The 22,918-nt window shown below is 32.8% G+C and overlaps 1 protein-coding gene, 1 non-coding gene and 1 pseudogene across 3 annotated transcripts; 2 read left to right on the top strand and 1 right to left on the bottom strand.

Annotated features, from left to right (window-relative positions):
* Positions 1-4,801: 4,801 nt before the first annotated feature.
* LOC132297698 (U4 spliceosomal RNA) lies at positions 4,802-4,965 on the top strand (annotated as a pseudogene).
* A 4,134-nt stretch (positions 4,966-9,099) lies between these two features.
* Positions 9,100-10,178, top strand: LOC132286433 (protein IQ-DOMAIN 20-like). 2 transcript variants are annotated; one of them, XM_059788769.1, is made up of 2 exons: positions 9,100-9,248; positions 9,700-10,178. In XM_059788769.1, exons 1-2 carry the CDS (start codon positions 9,138-9,140, stop codon positions 9,868-9,870), a joined length of 282 nt encoding a protein of 93 aa, XP_059644752.1. In that variant the 5' UTR covers positions 9,100-9,137; the 3' UTR covers positions 9,871-10,178. The 2 variants fall into 2 exon arrangements, 1 of the variants encoding a protein (XP_059644752.1); XR_009472786.1 differs by lacking the exon at positions 9,100-9,248 and adding an exon at positions 9,301-9,473.
* A 2,464-nt stretch (positions 10,179-12,642) lies between these two features.
* Positions 12,643-12,800, bottom strand: LOC132297689 (U4 spliceosomal RNA). The gene has a single exon (XR_009479359.1). It is a non-coding gene; the product is annotated as a U4 spliceosomal RNA (small nuclear RNA).
* Positions 12,801-22,918: the final 10,118 nt, after the last annotated feature.

Genomic DNA, 22,918 nt, shown 5'->3' on the forward strand with positions numbered 1-22,918 from the left:
ACTCTATTTGGGATGTTTACTTTTCAGAAGAGCATTGAAGCTCTGAACAAGAAGCTTAAGTCCCTCTCTGCTAGCCTTAAGAGATCTGTTGAATTAGAGAACTTGCTTGAGGCCAAGAACTCTGAGCTCCTGGTTAAGCTGAATGAATCTGAGAAGGCAACGGCTACTCTGATAGCTGAAAGGGATTCTTTGATAACTGAGAGGGATGATCTGGCAACTGAGAAGGATGCTCTGAAGGCTGAACAAGAGGCCCTTAAAGCCGAACGAGACTCCCTTCAAGATAAAGTTGATGTCCTGAAGACTGAGAAAAATGTTGCCCTTACTGAAAGGAATTTGATGAAGACTAAGAAAGGTGACCTTCAGCGTACACTTATTGCTGAACAGTTGACCCATGCAAACTCAAAAGAGAAATTCTCAAATGAACGCTCTTCTTTGCTGAACATCATTGGCAAAGTTGAGGGTGGCATGAGAGCTCTTCATGCCCGCTTCACTAGAACAAGTGCCCTTGGGTATGCTGAAGGGTACAGAGATCATAGATTATAGGATAGATTCTAAAATGGACAACCAGCCCATACCAAAACACAGCTTGTAAGATATTACGTGTAAACCGGTAAATAAGACACAAAGAAAGTTAGGAATTATAATTATGTATTTATAATGACATGAAAGGAAATCTGTATTTGGTGCTTTAACCAAATAGAGTCTAAAACTTATATCGAATGATTATATTATTTTTCAGATTTAAAAGTAGTACTTTTTCTTGTTACTACGACAAGATTCTCCATAACAAACACCATTGAACAAAACAAAGCTTCCACACCAACTTCCCCCTTCCATGCCATGATGGAGAGAAGCCTAGTATTCGTAACTGAACCTTAAATACTTTCATATTCCAAATGCTAACATCAACTAAAATGATTAAATAATTGATACATTCATGTAAATCTCCCATAATGTTATTGTTATTTTCTTTCTTAGATTTGATTAGTTTTAGTTTTTATTATTATTATTATTATTTTCAACAGGTTCAGAAGTATCCTTCTTAAAAATATATATTTATTCCCAGGGATGGACCTAAATAATTATGTGCGAGGAGGCGGCCTTTAACAATAACAAGATTAAAAAAAAAAATTCAAACCTTGAGGTGGGGGCAATAGTAAGGTTTATTTATAATTTTAGTGGGGACAATTTTAAAATTTTATAGGTACATAATTCAAAGCAAAAAAAATTGTAGGTATATAATAGCAACCAAAAAAAATAAGTGGGAACAATTGCCCCCACTGGACCTTGAATAGGTCTGTGCATGTCTATTCTTAATTATGCGTATAGGGCTAACCCAATGGACAAGGCTCCCTTGCTACGGGTTTGAAGCAATCATATCTCCACGTCCAAGACCTCTAGGTCGTAATGAGCAACCTTGCACCAATGCCCACTCTCATTCTTAACCATACATATGTGTAAAACAGCTTTGCTTGTTAGGAACATTGGGATATTCACTAACTAAGCTATAAAACAAATCCAATTTACTTCATGATGCTGAACTATTCAATATATGGTGAACTGAAACCACAACAACATACATTAAGATTTCAACATGTATCTCCGGTCTATCCCACCCGATAAGCAATAGGGAAGTTCCGAGCCCTGCTAAGGGTCTGAATTTTGCAGGGAGGGGAGTTAGGTTCTGTGCAGCTAGATATTAAAATTTGTTTATTTTCCAATTAAACTCCTTATGCCATTCTTATTTGCCTCAAATATATATATATATATATATATATATATATATATATATATATATATATATTTGAGGCAAATAAGAATGGCATAAGGAGTTTAATTGGAAAATAAACAAATTTTACCCTAGTCAGCTCCCCCTTCTCTGAATCTTTGCTTTTATGTCCCATTTTTTGATTCTCAACTTCTCTAATGGGCACAAGGACTAATGACATTAATAGTGGAAAAATATAACACAGCAGCAAAATTATATATTGAAGATAAAAGGAGGGGTGGTCAGTATTATTAGTATCACAAAAAATCAAAAAAGAGAACAATATTTACACATTGCAGTAGGCCACAATAGGATGGATTGACAACCAGAGTTCCACCACACACATTAACACCTAAAGGAGAAAAAAAGAAATGATCTCAAATGGTACCATCTTTATCAAAAGAATCAAAATGTACCAAAAGCATTTTCTCATACACAAAGATATTAATGTATGTAGAGATTTTGGCCATCCCTTTGATAAATTACAGCTGTCACGGATTGCGTACAAGGAAATAAGAGCATCACGTAAATGATTCTAGGTGTGTAATTCATGAACTAGTTATCAGATATAAAAAAAGTATGAGAATTTAAAACTTATCATTTCATATCAAGTTTGTGACACCCATAATTCAATTACACCCTTTTTGTTAAGGCTTACGTTTAATTCAACATAAAAATGCCCCTCCCATTTATGGGTGTTTGGCTGACATACTTAGAAACAACAGTTTAGCTGAGGCATTTAATCAAACAGTTGATGGGCAGAGTTATTTAACAAGATCTAAAAACAAACACAAAACCAAAAATAAAAAAGAAGGGATTTTAATTTGTTGTGAAAGGAGACAAGTTCTCACTTCTCAATAGTTAAAGATGTGGTCCACCACTATATTTTATGACTCTGCATTAATTGAAGTTTTTCATGCAAAACACTTGACACAACAACTACAAAATTAAGAACATCAATAAGTAAATCACAGTATCAAAGACCACACATTTTTTTTTTTTTTTTTCTGCAGCTTTATATCGATTGAATAATTGGAATGCAGGAAATAAAAGATAAAAAAAGCAGTGCCTATGTTTACCTTTCGAGTACTGTCTTTGATTCATGGTCTAGTCTTCATGTTCATCTCCTCTATACCATTTACAGTCGCAAACATTGAGAATAAGATCTGTGGATCATCTTCGTCTCTCACTCCAAAATTTCAAAAACCCGTTTCAGAATGGTATTGGGAATCATAGAAAAAGCTTGAAACACTCAATTTCTCATTTTCTTTGAGCATCGAACAACTGAACTCCCATGTTTTTTTTCTTTTATTTTTTGGATTGTTATTATAACAACTCATCAAATCATTTCAGAAAATCATTACTAAAACAATATATATATATATATATATATCTATATATATATATATATAGGAGTGTCGATTACTAAAGATAACACTAATTTTGAAACGGATTTAACCGTGGTCTTTGTAACAGTAACTTATAAGAATGTGAGTCACGATTATTAAAGATGACACTAATTTTAAAGAGGAGTAATTTTTTTCCTGAAAAAAAATTTACATACACCACACACACTTCTTCCTTGAAAATAACCCCAAAAAAATCACTTGGCACAAGACCTTGGTAATTATAAAATATTATTGCTTAGAAAATAACCCTCACAGTATTGCTTTTTCCTTATAAAAACATCATATTCAGAATTTAAAGAATGTGTTTAATGTTTTCATCAATTTAATTATAGTTCTTAGATATGTCATTCAATTAGCACACGTGTCCATTCATGGTGGTTTCACTCTCAAGTCTCAACTTAAAAAAATACATATAAATAATAAATAATAAAAATAAAATATATATTGTTTAAGTTAAAAACTTGATGATTTGGGTATTATATATACACACACACATATTAGCTCATTTGGGTATTATAATTAACTTGGTCTAAATTAACTAGTTCAAACATATCTTGATGATTTCAGAATATATTTACAAAGTATTAAAAGTTGTAAAAAAATCATATTTCAGACTCAATATTAGTATGATCATGACAAAAATGAGTAATACTATCTATCTCAAAAACACTAGGTTGAATAAATATCACAGGTTCGAATATATTTATCAATCTAGCATGTACCATTAGTATTGGATTCAACGACCCATCACAACCTCTTAATTAAACAAATGACATTATAAATTTACATTAAACCCATATTGAGAATGCTAAATTAGCGTCTTAAAATTAAAATTATAAAAAATTGAGAGATGGTAAATGTATGACATTTTAAATCAAACACACTAGGTGGGTTTTTTTTTCTGTTTTTTTTTTATTTTTTTATTTTTTATTTTTAATGACAAACATACTCCTAATACTTGATCAATTTTTATTATTATTTTTTTTCATGACAAACGTGTTAAGAGTTAGTGATTAGCGATTAGTGGTGGTTAGTGGAGAGAAGTGTGAAGGTTCAAAGCCGAGCTTCCAAAGATCAGAAAAACAACCTTATCTTTTGGAATATGAAAGTACCTTTCAATTATTATTCAAAATAGATTATAACAAAACATTTATTTTATTTCGAGTAAAACAAAACGCTTAATTATTTGGAGAATAATGGACCTGGGCCATGTATTGACAATGGACATTCGATATAAATGGAGGTCACATGGTGGTGGGTTGGTTCTTTAATTAGGTGGTACTAGCCCAACCCACATTGTTATGCAGAGTAGTAAAAATAAGTAGCCTTTTGGGTCAACTTGGCCCATTTGGATGTATTACGCCTACAAAAGTAGCACTCCGGAGTCCGGACAGGAAAAGTTTTGGAACAAATCAATAGTGTAGATGAAATTGGGGATTGATTAGATGAAGCAATTTTATTTATGCTAGGATTCTAATTTGATTGACCGGTAATCTAAACAGGGAGAGAATTGTATTATACTTGTTTGATATTATGTGACATAATTCCCACATCGAAAAAGTGTATGAAGCGGATGCGAAAATTTTAACTATAAAAACAATACATACACAACATTAAAAAATACATCATTGCGCTTGGGGCAATGACGCAGCTTGTGAGGTTTTAACCGAGGCGTGTCAATTGCTGGTTGAAAACTATTTCCCTTTTTATTGATCTCTTTGGCTTGGGTTCCGCTCGGCCATTGAGAATTTTTGGAAGAATTCTCTTCTTGGGTAAAGCCCTACAATTCTGAGTTCCAAACTTTAGTTTTACACCCACAACCTAGGAACTTCTGTGAACAAAATAGGATTTTGAATTTATTCAAGTACATTAGTGATATGATTATTATGACCTAAGGGTGGCAATTTGTGCTTGTGAGTCACGTTTATTAAACGAATAAGAAAAATCACAAGGCACAAACAAAATTTATGTTTAAACCGGCCCTCAATCCTAACTCGACACGATGTCGTAATTTGCCGCCCCTATTATGACCTAATGATTTTATAATTATTAAAAAAACGTTATATGATAATTTAAGATATTTCTAAAAGTAATGTGTTCGTATCCTTACCAAGAACCAATCATGTATATATCAACCATTCTATTGTTGACTGGGACCAATACTTAGGTAGTCTGAGTGGTGGTCATTTTACACTTTTGGTCCCAGGGTCTAGGGGTTGCAATGCTTGAAAGATATTCATCCTGCCACGTTCTCTCTCTCTCTCTCTCTCTCTCTATATATATATATATATATATATATATATGTATATATATGTGATACCCCCTAATTTTAGAACACGGATTGATCAAGTCCGCGCACAAAATCAAGGGATATCAAAACAATTTAAGTATTTAACAAGCACAGAATACAAAGATGAATAATAAAGAATAAATAAACCGCTGAAGAAAACTAATAAATAAATATTACTTAATGATTCTCCAACAATTACAATTCGGAAATCCCATAACTCAAGGACCCCTTAAAACATTATCCAATAATCCAATACTATTTAAAAGTACACAAGATGAATAGACGAATGACAGTCTCCCAGCTGCGGATCCTCAACCTCGAGACTGGAACCTCTAATAACCTGAAAAATAAATCGTGGGTTAAACCCTACGAGCAAGTTCACTCTACCAGGCCTCTGAAAACCAATAAGCAGATCATCTCTGATCAAAACCAAACCTAATAAAGTTTTAACTTTAATAAAGCACGATACACATGTCTATATATAATTATATATACTATACTAATCACATCCATTAATAGGTTTATTAAATTTTCATACCTATTAAATAATTATTAAAATAATATTCATACCTAGACCAATCTACCATTTCATTTTATAAAAACTCCTTTGACCTTAATCCCATCCTAATCAGTTGTCTAATCATTTAAACAACAAATTATAATAAAAGAAATACTCTATTTAATCCCAACCCGATAATGATTTTAATTGTTTAAATCACATATCCAAAATCCAAGTTTTGACAAATCATCCACGTCTTCCCCAATATTATTTTATTAATGTAAAATAATACACTAACCAGTAAGTACTAAACTATTCTCATTTAAGAATATCTAACCCTAATCCAATCCATACATACAACAACCATAGATGATATTTTAATCATCTAACACATAATAACGTAATTATGCTTTGGCAAATCAACCATGCCGTTACAAATATTTTTATTTATATATTGGCAATTCAACCATGCCTCCATAAGTATATTTATTTATACATTGGCAATTCAACCATGCCTCCGTGTATGTATATTTATACATTGGCAATTCAACCATGCCTCCACAGGTATATTTATTCATACATTTAATTAGCAATTCATCCATGCTTTCCATATATGTATTCTATTCATACAAATATTTAGGTAATATATTTAATCATTTGACAATTCATCCATGCCCACACTTTAACCATGAATTAACTTTAAAATTAACAATACGCTAAATCATACCTAGCCATCACATGCATATTATACGCATATCATTAATTTAATAACCAGCCTATTAAGATATGCCAAATAAGAATGATAATATTAATCATCTTAAATGATTTATATATATATATACCTACACATATGTTATTTAATGTATATATGTGTTTAACACCTTCTTTAATAATCCTTGATTATTTAAAATCAATATATATACATATATATATATATATATATATATATATATATATATATTCATCATTCCATACAACTCATAGACAAATTAAACTATATATACACATATATAAATAATTTTATATTCATCCTTCCATACAACTCATAGACAAATTAAACTATATATACACATATATAAATAATTATATATATATATATATATATATATATATATACACTTCCTTCCATAACAAATTATTAATTTATTATATTTACACAAATTAGTGCAACTAAATATGTCAGAAATAGTTTCCTTTAAATACTCCATATTGGTTTAAATAGTTTTCCGACACTTTCTCACTAAAACATAAATATCTCCTAGTAGGATGGGAATCTGATAATGAAATTGGTACCATTGGAAAGAAGACGAAAAATCCTTGAATTTGAGCTCAAGAATGACCCAATTTCGATTTAAAATGACTAGGTTATGACCGTTTTAATTTCTAGTGTCGAATTAGGCCAACATAGTTTCCCACGCGCGCCCACGTGCTTACTATGCACTTGCACGCGCTGGATTCAAGCCTCCTTGTGTGCTGGTATTGGCTAAGCTCTTTCAGCTACCGTGAGCTCACCACACTGAATCCATCATTTCCTTTATGCCGCATCCAATGGTCATAAATGAGTGCGCAAATGAACACGCTCACACTAGATTATTTTCTATTAACTATAATAGATCTAAGGTCCAGATCAGCGAGTGCACCATCTTCTCATGGTCTGCAATACACCAAATAATCCCATAGTTGACCAGACCACTTCTATGGTCCAGATACACCTGCGCACCAAACTTTTATGCGCCGCGATGCACCATATCAATTCACATAAGTTTAATTAATCAAATGGCCCTAATTGACGTATACACCCTATTATCCTACACCGCGCTGCACTGGATCAATTCTTTATTGTGCCGCCGCTCCACATGCGCCAGTTACCTAGTATATATATATATATATATATAATTATTTTCCTAACAAATAATAGGAAAATAAATCCTAATAAATTCCTAAAAATATCAGAAAAATTCCAGAAAATTACAGAACAATTCTAGAAAATAAAGAAACCATAATTAACTCTCTTGGGTCACAAATCCACCTATAGATTGATTTTAAAATATACATAACACCTATATATATCAATTAAAATCCAATAATAGAAAAATCAAATATAATAGTTTATACTTTTTAATTATTCCGATCTAACCATAATTTTTAAACAAATAAATTTAATTAAAGCCTTGATACTCAAGGTGAAATCCTTATGAGTTCTAAGAGGAAAGTTAGAGAAAACTCGCCTGAAGGTTTCGAAACGAAACCGACGCTTTAAGCTTTAATTATCTCTTCCAATTCCGACGTCCTCCTTTTCAGATCCAACCTCCTCCTTGTCAGCCCTTCTTCTTCCTCTCTCTCTGTCTGTTTTATTTTTCTAACGTGTAAAACCTTTAACCCTAAAGCCTTATGTGTATTTTTATACACCTTAAATTCCAAATCCTATTCCAACTAGTATTATGAATTAACGAAATAACCTTTAAATAATTTATATCTATAAACATATATTATATATAAATATATATTCCTTCCATAATTAACTCATTAGTTAATTAAATCATATATACTTATAAATCCTATTCCAACTAGTATTATGAATTAAAGAAATAACCTTTAAATATCAATAAATATATATCTATATATATATCTTTCCATAACAATTATTAATTAATTATATTTATATATAATTATATATATAAATATAATTGATACAAAAGTGATCATTTAAATAATTAAATAACCACGGACCTTCATTAAGGGCTCAGGCCCAAAGCGGACAATATCATACCATGTGATAGAGTGGGTTGTTACAAATGGTATCAGAGCCTGACCCAGCCGGAAGTGTGCCGACGAGGACGTCGGGCCTCCAAGGGGGGTGGATTGTGATGACCTTGTGGGCGGGTGTGCCGTGGGCGGGTGCGAGAGACACTGTCAGGCTACCACACTGGCGAGCTACGGGTGCACAGTCCCACATCGCCTGGGTAGAGGAAAGGTGAAGTGCTTATATGTAAGTGCATCATCTCCAATTGGTATGAGGCCTTTTGGGGTAAAGGCCCAAGAGCAAAACCGTGAGGGCTCAGGCCCAAAGCGGACAATATCATACCATGTGGTAGAGTGGGTTGTTACAATATATCTGTGCTAACATGGTGCCCACAACTCTAACTTTGAAGGGAAGTTTTCCAAGCTCTTATGAATGAAGTAGTAGTATACATTGAATCTAAAGCTAGCTCTGAAGCAACAATAGGAAGAAATGGGAAAGTCTCAGAATTGGTTCGGCGTCATTCGAAGAAAGCTTTTCAGGTATTCTCATCATGAAACTGTCATTCTTCTCCCTCCACCACGACCACCACCACCACGAGCTTCACAGAGGATGCAACTGCCATAGAAGATGCAGTCAATCGCGACGTAACAAAATCAGAAGCTGCTTTTTCTTCTCCCTCCAGTAGCCCGACCCCGAAGAAAGAGTTACTATCTGAAGAAGACATTGCAGCCATGAAGATCCAAGCCTCTTTTAGGGCTCATCTTGTATTTCACCATTCACCCATCAACATATATATATATATATATATATATATATATCTTCACATATTTCTTTCATGCTAAAAGGGTTCAGCTTTTTAATACGGAGTAATAATTTTTTGTTTTCAAAATCAGACCACTATGAAATTTTGTTTGATTGCAGTTAATGGTTTACATAACTCATGAACTCTCTTAATTTATACATTCTGTGTTTGGTGTGAATGTTTGACAGGCAAGGAAAGCATTTCGAGCGCTGAAGAGTCTTGTGAAGGTGCAAGCGGTGGTTCGCGGAGCCTATGTGAGAAAACAAGCTCGAATGGCCTTACATTGCATGCATGCGCTTGCCCAGTTGCAGGTCACCGTCAGAGCACGCCAACTCCTCAGCAGATGTAGTGATAATTGATTCACAAGTACTACTAGCCACAGAGTTCTTTCATGACAAGTCATAAGCCTTCCAGTGGCGAGAGAGACCAAACAATTAGGTCGTTTCAGCTAAAGGGCAAAACCGGCATTTTAGCTGATCGAATGAATCTCCAAATTGATTTAGAGAACTCATAATCAAAAAAAGATGGGAGTAGGATTCTTTATAGGACAACTTAATTAGAGTTGAAGTTTGGCAGAGATACCAACAACCTGTTTCCAATTTCTAATTAATTTTATTCTTTGCATTTTTAATATTTTATATATATTCAAATTATGATTACTTTTTAATTTTATTTGTTTAAATCTTTATTTATTGTCCGTTAACAATTTGTTTGTAATTTTTTAAAATTTTGCTTTGACTTTTTATTTTTTTAGTATGCTTACAAGTAATGTAACTTGAAACTAACTCAAAATCACGTTAAATTTTTCTTGTGGAGATTTGGTGATATAAGCAATTTCAATTAACTCAACTTTTAACCCAAAAATTTTAGTGTCAAACTCGAGTTTAAAAATTAAAAAATAAATAGATTGGGTTTGGGTAGAGTAATTAGGGTTGGAGGTCGGTTTATTTCCTAACAACGTAATTTTCATTACAAATTGTATCGATTAATAATTTCAAAACGCCAAAAAAACAAAATAATAAATCATTGAGAGTTTAACATTTCATATATCAAATTGAGCACGAGTCATACCTCTAAGTCGCCTTCTCTGGCTGTGTTGTATGGTTTTTTTTTTTTATTATTATTTTTTTATTTCTCTAAGATATATTTGGATTTATTCCTTTGTTTCCTAACGACAAAGTTCAACTCAATAAACCACCCTTGAATACTCTCAATAATAATAATAATAATAAGAGATATTATTTAAGTTTAAAACTTGATGATTTGGGTTTTATAATATATATATAGCACATTTGGGTATTTTAATTACCTTGTTTAAATAAACTAGTCTAAACACGTCTTATGATTTTAGAATATATTTATTTGGGGAGAAAAAAAATATTTTAGAATATATTTACAAAGTATTAAAAGTCAGAAGGAAATTACACTTGAGACCCAATGCTAGTACGATCATCGTGGTTGATAACAAAACGAGTAATGCTACTTAACTCAAAAACTAAATTGAACAAATATTACAGAAGACTCCATAAGACTCCATAATCAATTGATATATTCATGTAAATCTCGCAAAATATTTTTGTTATTTTCTTTCTTATATTTGATTTGTTGTTATTGCCGGCAAATACATTAAGGCTTAAGACCATAAAGTAATATTGGGGACCGTTTGACTTGAATTATTAGTTAACGGATCATTTGATTGAGATTTGGTTTGACCATGCTGAGTCTACTTGTCAAACGAAGCTAAGGAGAATGTTGAGACAAAAGAAAATTTATCCACTAGATTGGGAAAAAAGAAAGAGAGAAAAAGAATTACATTGTAATATTTGATTCTTTTATTTATGAGTTGGATGCATGAATATCAATTCACTAGTGTCCTGTGTATATGTGTATATATATATAGATATATATTTTATCAATCTATAAAGTACCAATAACTTGAATTCTGAGTCATTGAATTGAAAGGTGATACCACAGCCTCTTAATTAATCTAAATTAGGATCGTAAAATTGAAATTATAAAAAATTAAGAGTTGTTAATTAAATACATTTTTACTATCAATCTATTCAGAAGCCTGTCCTTATGGATTGGAATTCTAGTAAAGTTAAGTCAGCCAGAGTCTAAGTGGCATGGGAGTTACTGTCCATGCCATTTATTGTTGCTTTGAAAAACATGTTTTCAAGAGAGAATTATGTCGGGACTGATCTCTGTGGTTGTCTTCTTCTTTTGTACTGGGATTTTCTTCTATCTATATAATTTGGAATTCTTGCATGAGGCTCTGCTATACCATCTTACCCGTACAGATCCAAGACACAATTTTTCCATATATTTTTATCACATCTATCTACACTACGACCGTGAGTTTTTAATCTTAGAGAAACTCATCTGTTTTCTGCCTCAACTTATTGTTTAGCTAGTTCTTATTCTCCGCTTCACTCAGTATTTGCCATTCTGTTTCTTTGTGCAGACGGTAGCATTTCTAGCATTTAACAAGGTTTGTGAATTCAACACTCTGCCTTGTACTGTCACTGAAATTGAGATCTCTTTTTGCCTTCTTATTTTAGTTCTAATTAAAAATGCAAATCGGACTATCGAGTCTTGTTACGTGAAAAATCACTCTATCTGCCTCCAGAAGTAATTTTATTTCTGAAATTATGGGCTCATACTTTGGATAGGGAATTTCTGATTGGTTTCTTCTTTTGATATTCTTATGTTTTATTGGTTATTATTTTTTGGCAGTCATGACAGCCAGTACTTTGAATGGTTCTTCTGCCTGTTGCCTTTAATACTACCATGGTGCAATATGAAGCTTAAATGGGAAGGCTTGTCCTACATTTTACTATGGATGGGAGCTCAAATTCACTGGTTGAATTCAAAGGCAAGCAAGTTTAATTTTCTTAACTACTACAGTAATACATTTGTTCTCATCGGTATCGTTATTCGAACCACATGCAAGTTCGAAGAAAACTTTGAAACATTAATTATATATATAGATATCTTTCTCCATAGGTAGCTACGGAGTACCATGATGAAATCTTAATGTATGTTCTTGTGAATTGAATTTGACAAAATATATAATGGGTGTGTGATTTTTGGTTTTTGCATGAATAAAAGTTTGGAACTCGGAATTGTAGGGCTTAACCCAAGAAGGGAGCCCTTCCAAAAATTCTCGATAGCCCAGGCGGAACCCAAGCCAAAGAGAGCGATAAAAAAAGGAAATAGTTTTCAACCAGCAATTGACGCGCCTCGGTTAAAACCTCACTAGCTGCGTCATTGCCCCAAGCGCAATGATGCTTTTTCTAAATCTTCCATGTGGTGTTTTTATAGTTATAATTTTTTTCAAGTTCTTGTACTTTTTCGATATGGGACTTGTGTTATAGTTCAAAATCATCAAACAATTACCTTAACATGTGATAAATTGTGTCGGTCAATCAAATTAGAGTCCCAACAGGAATAGGATTGAATCATCTAAGAATAATCTCCAATTAGTGAAAAGTCTTAACCCATGCAAATGGGCCGAGCTAGCCCAAAAGGCTACTTTGCATCATGCATCTAATAAAAGGACCAACCAGGCCCACCACCATGTGACTTTCATTTGTTTCGAATGTCAGTGTTAATAGATGGCCCAGGTCCATTATTCTCACTGAACCCAGTGAGTGACTTCTGCAAGTAATCACCTCTGTAGTTGCACTGGTACATATTTTGTTTTAACGGAAACAAAATAAATGTTTTGTTATAAAAATGCCGATCAGATTTTTGCATCAACATTCTAAATATAAATTTAATATAAATTTATATTGTCATTTGTTTAATTGAGAGAATGTATATCACGTTTCAATCCAGTAACTTTTTTTTTTTTTTTGGTCACCAATACAATAACTAAGAATTCAAGTTAATTTTTTTGTTTTAGATTGATGAAAAAATATATATACTACACTTTTAAAGTGAATTGACAATTTGACATTGATAAAAAAATTAAGCACATTCTTCAAAGTCTGAATACTTTTCCCAAAAAAACACACAGTACTGTGATTATATTTTACAATCGGCCAATCAAGAAAATTTGTCATTAAAGAATGTAATAATTATATATACTACACTTTTTTGTAATTTAAAAATTATATATATATTCTTAATTTAATATTGAATAATAAAATCAATTTCGACATTTTATAACCCAATTAAGGGTGGGATACATGATAAATTTGATGCACGTCTTTGAGACCCAAAAAAATGGACAAATTCCTTTTCTTAGGAACACATACAAGATTCGTCACTACAAAAAGGATAACGGTGTAATGAGAATTTTAGGATTTTAACCTATTTTTTTTTAGTAATTATTTTATGAAATGATTCGACGAATATTGTTATATTAATATTCTAAAAAAGAAAAGAAAAAAACATAAGAGTTCAGTTGTTTGTTGCTCAAGAAATTGAGCGTTTCAATCTTTTTCTTTGATGCCCAAAACCATCTCTGAAATGGACTTTTGGAGTGAGACACAAAGATCTACAAATCTTATTCTCAATGTTTGCGGACTGTAAATGATATAGAGGAGATGAGCATGAAGACGAGGCTATGAATCAAAGACAGTACTGAGAGATTTCGCAAAGGCTAATGGTCACTGGTTTTTATTTATTTATTTATTTATTTCCTGAATTTTTATTATTCAATCGAATTTAAAGCTACAAAAAAAAAAAAAAAAAAAAAAAGGTTTATCGTCTTTGATACTGTGATTTTCTTATTGATGTTCTTAATTTTGTAATTAGAACTTGTTTGAATTGTTGCTTTTAGTGCATTGCATGTAAAACTTCAATTAATGCCGTCATAAAATGTGGTGTTGGACCAAATCTATATCCATTGAGAAGTTGTCTCCTTCCACAACACATAAATTTATCCCCTTTTACTCTTTTTTTTTTCTTTTTTATTTGTTTGTTTTGTGAGGGCGTTGAGGTTGCTCTATTGTGTGGGTTTAAAATAAAAAATATCTTAAAGACTGTTTACATCTTACCTTGAAATTGTAGGAGCTCATTGCTGAAGCCCCGCTGGGCTAGCTTCTTTTTTTTTTTTTTTTTCTTTTTTGTAGGAGCTCATTGCTGAAGCCCCGCTGGGCTAGCTTCTTTTTTTTTTTTTTTTTTTTCTTTTTTTAATTATTATTATTTTTTATAGATTTTGTTAAATAAGTGTATCCATCCACTGTTTGATTAAATGCCCCAGCTAAATTGTTGTTTCCAAGTATGTGCACCATATAAGGACGGCAATTCATGTTCGTGGGTCATAATCGTGTCTACTAAATAAGTAAATTCAAACTCGACACATTTAATAAATCCGTTTAATGATATATTTGTCAAAACGAGGCATTTAATATTCAATCAAATAATAAAGAGAAATGCAAAGCGACGACGGTCCTTTCACAGTTGCTCTTCTAATTGGCTACTTTAACTCTCATTAATTACTCTTACTTGATATTCTCAAGGAACGTGAAAAATATTACATATTTTAAAACAAACTCACATTTTAAAGACAAAACTACCCTTTAAATCATTTTTCATTACCTCTTGTATCTCCTCCCTCAATCCATATACGGGTAGTATATATATATTTTTTATTGCCTTTATTTTTTTTCTTTATTCCCCCACATTCTTTTTCTTTTTTTTTTTTTTTTTTTTTTTTTTTTTTTTTTCTAAATTGTTGCCATTAACCTTTTTTCCGTTATTCCTTTCATTTTTTTTTTTTTCTAAATTGTTATGGCTTAATAACAAATTTGGTAAACATTCCCCTGTTTCTAAATTTTTTTCTAGATTTCGTATTCTTATTTGTTCTTGTTTAAAATTTAATAACAATTTGGTTTAATAAAATTTTTTCTAATTTGATGAATATTCCCGTCTTATTTGTTCTGGTTTAAAAAAAAAAAATGAAAGGAATGACCGAAAAAAGGCTAATGGCAACAATTTAGAAAAAAAAGGGAAAAAAATGAAATAAATGAATGAAAGAAATAAAGACAGTAAAATATATATATATACTACATGTATATGGATTGAGGGAGGAGATATGAAAAAGTAATGAGAAAGGATTTAAATGATAGTTTTATTTTAAAATGAGAACAACGATTCCAAAAAAATTTGTCACAATTAGTCCAAATATTTATGTTAAAACAACTTAGCTGTTTATAATAATTGGGTTTAAACAAGAGACATATTACATAATTCATGATTCTGACATGTAAAGTTAAACGAGTCACACATGTCGAACCCCTCAATTATAACTCGGCACGATTAAATAAACAAGTTAATTTCAACTTGTTTATGACCCGAATTCGTTTAAAATCAACTTAAACTCATTTATACAATATCGCGTTGAAATAAACGTAATTATCTGAAAAGTTTAAATATAAAAAACAAAAGAAAAGACATTTACATTATTAACCTGCTAAACCCTAAACCCAAAGGCTGAATTCGAACTTCGACGCCTCACTTCTGTCTCCTACCTTCGAAACCCTAGATCGACATTTCCATACCCGATGAAGAACGGCGACGACGATTCATTGATGCCAATGGCAATGGCAATTGCAACAGTCGAAAAAACCGTCTATCTTCGCGCGCGTCGCACTGGACGCTCCAAAGACGACATAAATTGGTACGAAATAAAATTTTCAAACAAGGACGACAACGACGACTACCACACTTGCACTTGGAAGGAAAGAAGAAGGAACACCACGTAGATCAATCCGATCGGCCTGACTAGGTATGAGAGTACACGGCGAGCCACTACGTGGTTATGGGCTCCACTGTATACAGATTCGGTCATTGTTGCTCCGTTAGGTCTACGGACGCAAACAATTTCTGTGGCAACATCTCCTCGCTCGGCAAGTGGAAGATTCTTACTTGTTCGGCCATGGACGTTCCACGGTCGTACATTGAGGCCGTAACTGTTGATGGTAAGATTTACATCCTTACCGTATTGAATAAAGAAGGAGACGGCGTTGGATATCCCATCTGGGAGGTTTTCAACCCAAGCAATAATACAATGAAATTCATGGCTCAACCTTCGCCGCTGTGTCTTCCGAAACGCGGGTGGTTTGCAGTTTGTGACGATGATTCTAAAAGGATTACATTGGGCTCGATCTATTCTAGTTTCCTTGTTGCCTGTGATGTGAGATTAGATTCTTGGGAAACACTATATTCAGAGGTTGAGATTTTAGAAGATGATCTCTGTAGAAGCCGAGCTATATTGTTTGAAAATACTTTGTACTGGATTTGGGTTAGTGTTTGGGGAGGTGGAGGCTTACTTGCATATGATTTGGATCACAAAATGTATGCCCGAGGATATATTGAAGGTTTGAGTCCTGCGTTTTATGATATCAGCAATGGTCAACCGCTATTTCTTCATTTTCGTGGTGATTTGTTCTACTTGATTTGGCATGAATTGGGTACCGCCGGAGATGGCAATGGAAATGGTATTGAAATAAGTTCAATTTTTAATGTGGTGAAAATGCGAGTTTCTAAACGAGTTGACCAGGAGGAACAGAGAATCAACCTGAAAGGTTATGCTCTCTCCACCGAAGCTTATCTAGCTGACAGCTTACTATCTCCTGATATGGATTATGTCGTGGGGTAACTAATTCTCTGACTTTTTACTTTTCCACCTTTTTTTATAGCCCTTGCTAATGCTGTTTTGATAATTTCTTTTTGGTGTTTTAAAGATGATCTTTTATATGTAGTAGTAAATCTGTTTCAGATAGCTGTTTTCTAAAAACTTTGTTAAGAAAAGGCTTGTTTTCATAGAATTGTTGAAAATAGTTTTCTATTTGATGAGTTATTGAGAATTCCCTTTTTGATTGACAAATCAAGCAAACCTAAAATTTTGATAATTGTAAATGTTTTTGGTACTCCTTTATTTTTTCGATTATGTTCTCAAACAATGGAAATATGCTTATATTTAATTTTATGATGTTCTCAGTGGTCCCTAACTTTTGTATTCATTGATATTTAGAAGTAATAAAGTATTTTTTCAGTCATTGGGTAAAAAATGTATGTTAGTTGTTAAAATTAAATTTAATGCCATGTATGTTCATTATGTCTTTTGGATTTATACATGTATTAAGTGTATGCATGTTTCAACTTACCAAAAAAACAAAAAAAGTGTATGCATGTTTCAAGTGTGTACATGTATCGTCTAAGAGGTTTGTAGTAGAACTCAATTCAATACAATACCGAAAAATATTTGTTTCTTCATTCCTTCTTCTTCTCTTCACATAGAAAACATATTGTTGGTTGAAACTACAGCCAACATAAGTGGTGTCAGAGCTTGATTCCAATCAAGAACAAACTCGGCGTGAAGCTTATTGACGGGAAAGCAAACCCCGAAGAAGATCGACGGTGATGGCGACTACAAACAAACAAAATCAAGGAGCCCAACAATCTGCACTTCCCATTTTTTATGGGGAAAATTATGATTTTTTGTGTGTGAAGATGAAGACTATTTTTCTCTCATATGATCTAATGGGATTATGTTGAAGATGAGTATGATGATACGATAACTTTGACGAATGCCCAAAGACAACAATTGAAGGATCATAACCCCAGAAATGGGAGGAGCATTTTTGTGTTGAAATAAATGTAAGCCTTAACAAAAGGGTGTAATTCAATTACGGTTGTCGCAAACTTGATATGAAACGTTAAGCATTAAATTTTAACTTTTTTGTTTTTTTTTTTTTGGTATTTGATAACTAGTTCATGAATTACAGAACTATAAGCATTTACGCGATGCTCCTATTTCCTTCTACACAATCCGTGAATCGTGATGCCATAATTTTTCCAAGGGATGGCCAAAATCTCTACATACATTAATATCTTTTTGTTTGCTTCTAGAATATGAGAAATGCTTTTGGTATGATGGAACTTGGGTTGTCAATCCATTCCTATTGTGGCCCACTGGGATTGGTCATATTGTTTTCCGTGTTTTCAGTTCTGACCAAAGCAAAAACAATAGTTTCATTTCTCCTTTTAATTTTTTTTGTGATACTAAATAAGACCGACCACCCCTCCTACCTGCAATCTATGTTTGTGCTGCTGCGTCTTAACTTTTTCACTATTAATGTCATTGGTCCCTGTGTCCATTAGAGAAGTTGAGTATGAAATAATGTGGCATAGAAAGCAAAGATTCTGAGACTGGGAGCTGACTTGGGTCAAATTAGTTTAACTGCCAATTAATTCCTTATTCCATGAAATATGGATTGAAGTTTGTAACTTAAGATTTAATCCAATAATTATTTAAAAAGTTTAATGGGCATTGGCTGTATTTTCTTGGTGCTGGTTTTGAGGAAGGAAAACAAGCTATCATATACTTTGGATTTATAGTTATTTTTTCATTTATTGACGTTAGTTGTTTATAAAGTGCTAGTAAATTTCTCTCTTTGTTTCATTTTATTCTTCAAGTTGTCTTAAAGCGATTTTGGGTCAAAACTACTACACAAAGATGTACGTATTCACACACAACTAATGTTCTCAGAATCTCACGTAAGGTTAGGGGAGTCAAGTACTGTAATGTATGGCTCCTGGTCCACTGTCATGTAAGTCCTTGCTAGTGCACAACTTATGTCAGTTGATACTATATCAAAATATAATGTGATGTGCTTTTCATGGTTTATGTTTGAAGGGAATATATCCATATCATTGTTTTCCTATGATATGATATCATGTATCTGACTTGATATCACTCCCTAGTGGTCCGGAATCGAAGATTGAACTGTTATAATGGATGGGTCAAGGATAAATCTGTTAAATGCTTGGGTAGTCATTTTAGCATTTTGATATGTATGAAGTTAATCTGGAACTTATTGTCATTTCCTCTGAACCAGCATGATATTCAAGATTCAAATTGAACTAACTGTATGGGTCTTTATTTTCTTGCAGCAATGCCATCATTGAATTTTCATTCCTTACTTCTTTTCGACTATTTTTAATTATTTATGGTGAATGGCAAGACACTCATATACAGATGTTGATTGCCTTGTGTTTTCTGACGGTGCTTCTTTGATGGCCTCTGGAAAGTCCCCAAGTACTTCACACGCACAGTCCATTGTTCACAAAGAAGTCACCTATTCCATCTTGCAGAAAGGTCAACCTGAAAACATGTCGGAACGTTCTACTTATCGGTACTCACCTTTGATTGCATTTCTTCTTATGCCAAATTCAATAACCCATCGCTCATGGGGAAAATTTCTCTTTTCTGCTTCAGATATAGTATTTCATGGTATGGATAGATTGTGTCTTTTAAAGAAACGCAAAAAAAAATGTATTCTTTGCATGATTTTTAACTTTGTTTGATAGGTTGGTTGTTGAAGTGTTCCTGATTGATATGCACAGTAGGATCTGTTTACTGTTCTCATGCCATGTACACCTTTGTCTGGAGATTTCCCTTTTATTTTATTATCTTCAAACGTGAATGGAAAATTTGTTCTCGCTTCAGATTTTCTTTTGGGGTTGTTTATCCACACCATTCTGAAGCCACGAGGGGTGCCTAGAATCTATGCACCTTTTCTGTGATGGTTTGGCTCTCAATCCATTTACATCCACCATTGAGTGTTCCAAGCTTTTTCTTTGATTCCCAATAATAAGACTGTACATAAACTGTTTGATTAAATGCCTCAGCTAATCTCTACATGCATTAATATCTTGTGTTTGATTCTAATGTCTGAGAAACTTCTTTTAGCTTTACTTTGCAGAGTAATCAAATTGGTACAGTTTGATTCTTTTGATAAACATGGTATCATTTGAAATCATTTTTTCTTTTCTTTGTTTGGTTAGGTAAGTACTTACACACATTTTACAAATTACGCACTACGGAGTCAAACTCCTCGCCTCCCCTTTGAGGGAAGAGAGGTTATACCATTGGGCTTATGGCCCATTGGTTCATTTTTTTCCTCCCTTAGATGTTAATGTGCATGGTGGAACTTTGGTTGTCAATGCATCCTATTGTGGCCTACTGGAATGGGTCTTTTTGTTTTCCTTGTTTTCAGTTCTGACCAAGGCAATAACAATAGATCTTTTTCTCTTTTCTTGATTTTTTTGCGATACTTAATAAGACCGACCACCCCTCCTCCTATCTGCAATCTATGATTGTGCTGCTGTGTCATAACTTTTCTACTATTAAAGTCTCTAGTCCCTGTGCCCATTAGAGAATTTTAGTATCTGATATTGTGACATAGAAAGCAAAGATTCAGAAAGGGGATGGTGATTAGAGTCAAATTAGTATAATTGCCAATTAATTCCTTATAAGGTTATACCTTGAAATATGGATGAAAGTTTGTAACTTATGATTTAGTCCAATAATTATTTAAAAAGTTTAATGGGCATCGGCTGTATTTTCTTGGTGCTGTGAGGAAGGAAAACAAGCTATCACTGTATCATATACTTTGATTTATAGTCTTCTTTTTTAATTTTTTTTCTTTTTTTATTATTACTATTTTTTTCACGTTAGTTGTTTATACAGCTCTAGTAAATTTCATCTTCTTTGTTATATTTTTCTTTTCAAGTTGTATTAATGCCATTTTGAGTCGACTCTAATAGCCAAAGATGCACATATTCATGCACAACTAATGTACCTCAGGCTAAGAGGCAGGGACACGGATACGACACGACACGACACACACAACGACACGACAAATCCTAAAAAATTAGGACACGGATATGGCCAATAATATATATATATATATATATATATATATATATATATATATATGATTTTTTACTTTAAGAAATTAAGAGTAATATTATTTTTTATCAACCTAATAATGAAAAAAAAATTGTGCCTTGCCGGGAATAAGAGAGAATGATAGAAAGAGTAAGAAAGAGAAGTAAACAAAGAAACAAAAAGGATTAGGGTTTTGTTAGAAAAAGAAATAGGGCTTAGTTACAAAAAACTCATAGAAGAGAAAAAGTTCATGGAAACAAAAGGGAAAAGGTATAAGGGAGAAAAAAAGAATTTTGTTGTGAAAGGAAAAAAGAAGAAGAAGAAGAAGTATCTAGGGTTTGTGAAGAAGAAGAAAGAAAAAAGGAGGATAAAGAATTAGAGAGAGAGAGAGAGAGAGAGAGAGCATCCACCGGAAGCTAAGCTTGGTTGGTGGGAGAATGAGAATGGTCGTGCAAGAGTTTGAACATTTGAACTAAAATATAAGCATAAATATCTAATTGTTTAATATTAAATTGTTTTGGAAAACAACTACTTTTAAGTAATTATGCAATGACCCTCCTCATATTTACACTTCAACGTAGCTTTGTTTCTAAAACTTTCTTAAAATCCCCAAGTGCCTTCTCAAAAAAAAAAAAGAAAGTTCAGACACGTTTTTTGGCGTGTCCGACACGTGTCAGGGCGTGTCTGTGTCTGACACGGATTCTTTGCCCTTTTAGGTGTGTCCGCGCTTCCTAGACTTTAAGTAAGGTTATGGGAGTCCAACCCTAACCTCTGGTTCCTGAGCCTCGGTTATGTAAGTCCTTGCTAGTGCACAATTTATTTCAGTTGATACATTATCAAATTTTATTGTGATGTGCTTTTCATGGTCTATGTTTGAAGGGTATATATCCATATCGTCGTTTTCCTATGATATGATATCTGTCCCTTATGGTCTGGAATCAAAGATTGAGCTATCATAATGGATGGGTGAAGGCTAATTTTGTTGAATGATTGAGTAGTCATTTTAGCATTTTGATCTATATGAAGTTAATATGGAACTTTTCTCATTCCCTCTGAACCAGCATGATATTCAAGATGGAAATAGAACCAACCATATGGGTTCTTCTTTCTTTCTTTTTTTTTTCTTTTGTTTTTTTTTTTTTTTTTTTTTTTTTGCAGCAATGGCATCAATGAATTTTCATTCCCTACTTTTCTCAGCAGTTCTTCGACTCTTTTTAATTCTTTATGGTGAATGGCAAGACACTCACATGGAGGTCAGATATACAGATGTTGATTACCTTGTGTTTTCTGATGCTGCTTCTTTGATGGCCTCTGGAAAGTTCCCGTACAAATGTTATACATATCGGTACTCACCTTTGATTGCATTTCTTCTTATGCCAAATTCAATAACCCATCAATCATGGGGGAAATTTCTCTTTTCAGGTTCAGGTATAGTATTTCATGGTATGGATAGATTGTGTTTTTCGAAGAAACATGAAAAACGTATTGTTTGCATGATTTTTAACTTTGTTTGATAGGTTGGTTTTTTGAAGTGTTGGGCTTTGCTCAAATGTTCCTCATTGATATGAACAGTAGGATCTGTTTAATGTTCTTGTGTCACGTGCACCTTTTCTGGAGATTTCCCTTGGATTTTATATATATATTTATTTCAAAAATCTGACTCTCTTCAAACCTGAATGGAAATTGAATAAGATTTCTTATTTCCTCTGAACCAGCAT

This window comes from Cornus florida, unplaced genomic scaffold, assembly GCF_030987335.1.
Source record: "Cornus florida cultivar Cherokee Brave unplaced genomic scaffold, ASM3098733v1 CherokeeBrave_3.0.0_Hap2_Chr02, whole genome shotgun sequence".
NCBI lineage: Eukaryota > Viridiplantae > Streptophyta > Magnoliopsida > Cornales > Cornaceae > Cornus > Cornus florida.

What these genes read in the sequence shown, in the direction of transcription:
- LOC132286433 (XM_059788769.1), top strand. Translation starts at nt 9,138, where the DNA reads ATGAATGAAGTAGTAGTATACATTGAATCTAAAGCTAGCTCTGAAGCA. An exon ending in ATTCGAAGAAAGCTTTTCAG is followed by an intron (nt 9,249 to 9,699) that starts GTATTCTCATCA and finishes AATGTTTGACAG; the next exon opens with GCAAGGAAAGCATTTCGAGC.